We start from the raw sequence: 4,718 nt of genomic DNA, 5'->3' as shown, positions 1-4,718 counted from the left end.
TTTAAAAAAGGGGATCCATAGTTTGTATGTCTTAGCGTTCAAACGAGTCCTCTCCTTTAGGGGATCAATAGTTTGAATATTTGGCATTCAAACTAGTTCCACTCCTGTTTCAGGGGATCAATAGTCTGTTTGTTGTAGACAAACTAGTTCCTCTCCTGTTGAAAGGGGATCAATAGTATGTGCATTACACAAATTCATTTCTGTTATTCATTTACTGATTACATGGACAAGTTCTTCTATTATGACCAAATTGACCACAATTACCACATTTTCTTTGTGTTGCAGGTGGTTCTAGAGATTGCCTTGGAGAATGTGGTACTTCAATCTCCATTGCGAGGTCTGGTGGATCATCTACACCTGGAGTTGATTGTCGAGATGATCCTGTTAGTCGAGGTGCATCAGGAAGTGGGCAGGTTACATCTTTACATTCGTATCTGCAAAACGGTCTTATCTTTTCGTAAAGGTACCATTTCCTTTCAGTTGACATACCCTTTGGTGGTAATATATTAGGTAGTTCATCTTCCATTATTTGAGCGTCCTCCTTCAGCAAATTGAATTGTGTGACTGGGCCATCTACAGATTGTCTGGCTGCAACTACACCAGGTGAGGTCGCATTTACAACAAAGTGTTGAAAGCCTTTGATGCCTTTTATTTTCTTGAATAATGTAGCAAAGTAACTACACCAGTCAAGTGTTTCTACAATGAGTTCACCATTGCCACTTCCTACTGGTTGGGTTTTGTTCACAGCAGATGATTGTTCTACAACTTGAATGAAGTCATCCAATGAGTCCACCTCTGCTTTACGGAATTTTTGCTTTAATAGTCCGAAGCACCAGTCAGGAGAAAATTTTGTGTGTCCAACTAGCAGAAAAGATATTGAAATGGACGCATTGAGTCCTGTCATGACTCTCCATAAGAGGTACTAAAATAAATAAAAATTACATTTAAAATGTTCATTATTCTGCATGTAATATACTTACTTGAATAACTGTATTATTTTTATTTTGCCCTGTGCAGTTGTCAGCATTGAAATGGATACTGACTGAGTTGAGGCCATGATTCTTCAAATAAAAATGTACCATGCTTATGACAGGATTTGCCCCTTTACCAGTGTCGAATGATTCATCGATCAAGAAATTAACCTGCTGAGGGATAGCTTCACAGCACACACCAAATATGCCACATTTCCTGGGAGTAAGAAAATAAATTGGACCTGCTTGTAGTGGACTTGAAGGATAGTGAACCTTTAAAAAAGTAAGTGAGCTAGATACACTTTCATAATTATCATAAAATGTTACCTGTTGAGCTTAATCGAAGCTATAATGTGCTACAATATTTAACATAGCAAGTGGCCTTGTTAGTGGGGGATTGTAATTGTTTGCTGCATCAGTATACAGCCCTTTTAACAATAATTGTGCCTCTTTTAATACATCCTTATAGTACTCCCTTTACTTTTTAACAAGACTTCTGTGATCTAGTGCCTTTTGCATTGCCTGAAAATTCTAAATAATACTTGTGTTATTACAATACTGACTTACCTCAGTTATCCTTTCATCTGATTGCATGTTACCACTTCTTATAATCAGTCCACTTATCTCTTTACAAGTGGCACACAAGTCAGACATAGGCTTCATTTTTTCAATATAAGGCAGGTAGCGTCGCCACAACATGTTGAATGTTGTTTCAGCACATGCTTTGACATGAAGCCCTTCACATGATTCCGCATACTCTAAGTATACCTGCATTTTAGATGTACTGCATGGTAAGAACTTCTTATTCTCGTAACTTTTCATTCCAGGTATTCTTCTGATTCCATGGACTTCAGTGTAATTTCTGATGAAAGCAACAACCCGGAGAATATCATTATAAGTCAAAGCATGGTTTGGTGTCTTTCCAGCATTTCCGTGAACTCTAATAAAGTTAAGTACATAACATTGAATTTGTAAGTCTCATACCTTGGTATTAATCCATTCATTCTGTAGTTTTTCATGATTTCCTCAAACCTGCTTTTGCCACATGCATGTAGCTTCAGAAATGTTACTCTACATATCTAGTTGAAAAACGATTAATTTTGTGTTGTGTCACTCATAGTTACAAACCTTATGACCTTGATGCATGAACGTAAAAAATTGCCTCTTTCTCTCATTCTGTCTCCTATGGTTGCCAGTCGACAATCCCCCCATGGTAGATGTTGCTGCCATTTGACTCATAATAGCAATTTCTTGAACAGGCTTTGCCATGGCTTGTATGTCACATCTATATGTTTTTATGTAAGAGTGACTGAACAGTGCATAGCAATTATCTGAGCAACCACATCCATGTTCAAAGAACTTTGATAATTCTTCTTCCTCCTGTAGGTCTTCCTTCCTCATGTCATCACCAGAGTGAGTAGTTGAAGTAGCTGGAGCATCAGGCATCGCTGATTCTAAATCAAGATCTGATACTTGTAGCTCCACAGCCACCTCAGGATCAAACAGTGGTGGATTAATATCTTCATCACAATCGTTTGTCTCTTTCTCTTCTTCTTTCTCTTCATCTACCTCTTCTTCTTCCATATCTTCTACTGCTTCATAGTCTGTCTGTATAAATTAACAAATACACGGTATAACTAAGTTTATTATAATAATATTGTGCATTTATACAGGTGATGCAATGTCATTGTTGTGATAGCTAACCGCTATTCACAGTTAGTATGTAAACAGTGTTATGAATAAGCTTACCACTAGTTTCATCACAAAAGTAGTCCCCAAGAACTGAAGCAACGTAGTCACTGTCTCGAGGACCTATTTCTTCATTTAACAAGCGAGCAATGTCTCTTTCTGTAGCCATAGTTTTTATAAGTAGTCTTCTTCGTCTTTGTTATACTTTAAATAGTTGCTATAGAGACTCCATGGTTACCTAATGACGCATTAAAGCCCTCCGTTTTTATTCCGTGGTCGCTCCGTGTAACATCCTCCGTGCACAATCAAGGTAAAATGTCGAAGGGCTTATAACTTGGCAAAGAAGGCTTCGCAACCCCTGATTTTGGTATCAAATGAAAGGATTTTGTTTATATAACATGTTTATGTGATAAAATGAATTTCGCCCAGGTAAAGATTTTTCGTGATTATGAGCCCATAGCTCAAAATGATAATTCCCGCAGATAGCCTGGTTTTCTCATATCGGGTCACATATTCAGAAGAAGGGTGGAGCAGGGTGAGTATAACAACTTGCTGCAAGAGATGAGGCTATCCGACACAGATAGCCACTTCAGGTATTTAAGAATGTCCCGAGAAAAGTTCGATTTTCTACTATCACAAGTAAGAAATCATGATTATCTATTGTTATTATTGATTATGCTATGAAATTGTTGAGGTTGCACCATCTTTGAAGAGGAGACACTATACAAGTTCAATACGACCCAACATCAGTCCAGCAGAAAAATTAACCCTCACTCTCAGATTTTTAGCTGCAGGTGTATCACAGGTCAGTATAGTAGACATTGTTTGTTAACATAGCTTACTATGTACGTTTTACCATAGGCTTCACTGTCATTCAGCTTCACAATTAGTTCTGCCAGTGTTTGCAATATAGTGTACGAGACATGTGAAGCAATTTGGTCAGCACTGCAACCAATGTATGTAACAGCACCAACATCTAAGGAAGACTGGTTGAAAATTAGCAAAGAGTTCGAACAACTATGGAATTTTCCTCATTGTATTGGTAGGTTCATTTGTTTAATTTAATGTAAAGCTGTTTCTAAATAGGTGCCATTGACGGGAAGCATGTTGTCATACAGGCCCCACCCAATGCTGGTTCGGAATATTATAATTATAAGGGGACACATTCTATTGTCCTCTTAGCTGTTTGTGATGCCCGATACAGGTGAGAAGTAATTTTATCTCTTTAAGGCTGCATTGCTTTATTTTGCTTCTTTTCATTTAAGATTTGTGCTTGTTGACATTGGAGAAGCTGGCCGCTAAAGCGATGGAGGAATTTTTTCTAACTGTTCCTTTGGTCAGGCATTAGAGGCAAATTCACTGTTTCTCCCAGATCCATCTCCACTACCAAACGATACCAGTAGGCATCCTCTCCCATATGTCATTGTAGGAGATGAAGCATTCCCGTTAAAGTCATACCTTTTACGCCCTTTTCCTGGACGTTATTTACCAGGTAAAGTACTTTGTATCTAGAAATAGTAACAATTTTAATGAAAAAACTTATACTCGTATTAATTTGTTTTAATATAATTTTGTGTAATTAAAAACTACACTGTATTAAATACAGTGTTATTGCAACACCTGTAAGGGTGTCATGGCTATCCTTTAACTTTGACACAAGTTGTAGTGTTGTAGTAACACCCCTCTTTCAATAGAACAACACCAAGCTAGATTGATTCAACACCCCAATAGTAAACAACACCCAAATTTGTGACACCCGCGAGTGTATGTCAACACCTCAGTTTTAACAGTGTACAATATTATTTTACATGCATTTTATTTCTTTCATGTAGAAGACCAGGCTATTTTTAATTATAGGCTCAGTAGAGCCCGAAGAATAATTGAGAACACTTTTGGAATCTTGGCTGCAAGATGGCGGATATTTAGGAATCCAATTAATGCCCATCCAAACAGAGCAGAAGTGTTTACCAAAGTAGCGATTGCTCTTCATAATTTCCTTCAAACAAGTGAATCTTCGACTTATTGTCCAACTGGATTTGTAGACGGTGAAGATGGATC

At 37.6% G+C, this 4,718-nt stretch overlaps 3 protein-coding genes across 3 annotated transcripts in view; 1 reads left to right on the top strand and 2 right to left on the bottom strand.

Annotated features, from left to right (window-relative positions):
- Positions 1-115: 115 nt before the first annotated feature.
- LOC109580788 (uncharacterized) lies at positions 116-1,253 on the bottom strand. The gene is made up of 3 exons (XM_019994327.1): positions 981-1,253; positions 223-922; positions 116-155 (listed from the first exon to the last, which is right to left on the bottom strand). Coding segments are annotated over exons 1-3 (804 nt in total). The 5' UTR covers positions 1,083-1,253; the 3' UTR covers positions 116-153.
- A 1,923-nt stretch (positions 1,254-3,176) lies between these two features.
- On the top strand, positions 3,177-4,712 carry LOC100639775 (putative nuclease HARBI1). Its single transcript, XM_019994329.1, has 6 exons — positions 3,177-3,299; positions 3,355-3,465; positions 3,522-3,702; positions 3,747-3,864; positions 3,926-4,152; positions 4,493-4,712. The coding sequence occupies exons 1-5, from the start codon at positions 3,222-3,224 to the stop codon at positions 3,960-3,962; spliced, it is 525 nt and encodes a 174-aa protein (XP_019849888.1). The 5' UTR covers positions 3,177-3,221; the 3' UTR covers positions 3,963-4,152; positions 4,493-4,712.
- LOC105312073 (transcription factor Adf-1-like) overlaps positions 4,081-4,718 on the bottom strand; it is a 2,152-nt gene continuing 1,514 nt past the window's right edge. The window contains exon 4 of the mRNA XM_011404429.2: positions 4,081-4,168. Within this exon, the coding sequence (XP_011402731.2) occupies positions 4,081-4,168 (88 nt within the window). The remainder of the gene's footprint in view (positions 4,169-4,718) is intronic.

This window comes from Amphimedon queenslandica, unplaced genomic scaffold (assembly GCF_000090795.2).
Source record: "Amphimedon queenslandica unplaced genomic scaffold, v1.1 AMPQUscaffold_13476, whole genome shotgun sequence".
Taxonomy (NCBI): domain Eukaryota; kingdom Metazoa; phylum Porifera; class Demospongiae; order Haplosclerida; family Niphatidae; genus Amphimedon; species Amphimedon queenslandica.
The sequence above is the reverse complement of the archived record's forward strand: the minus strand, read 5'-3'. Positions and strand labels throughout refer to the sequence as shown.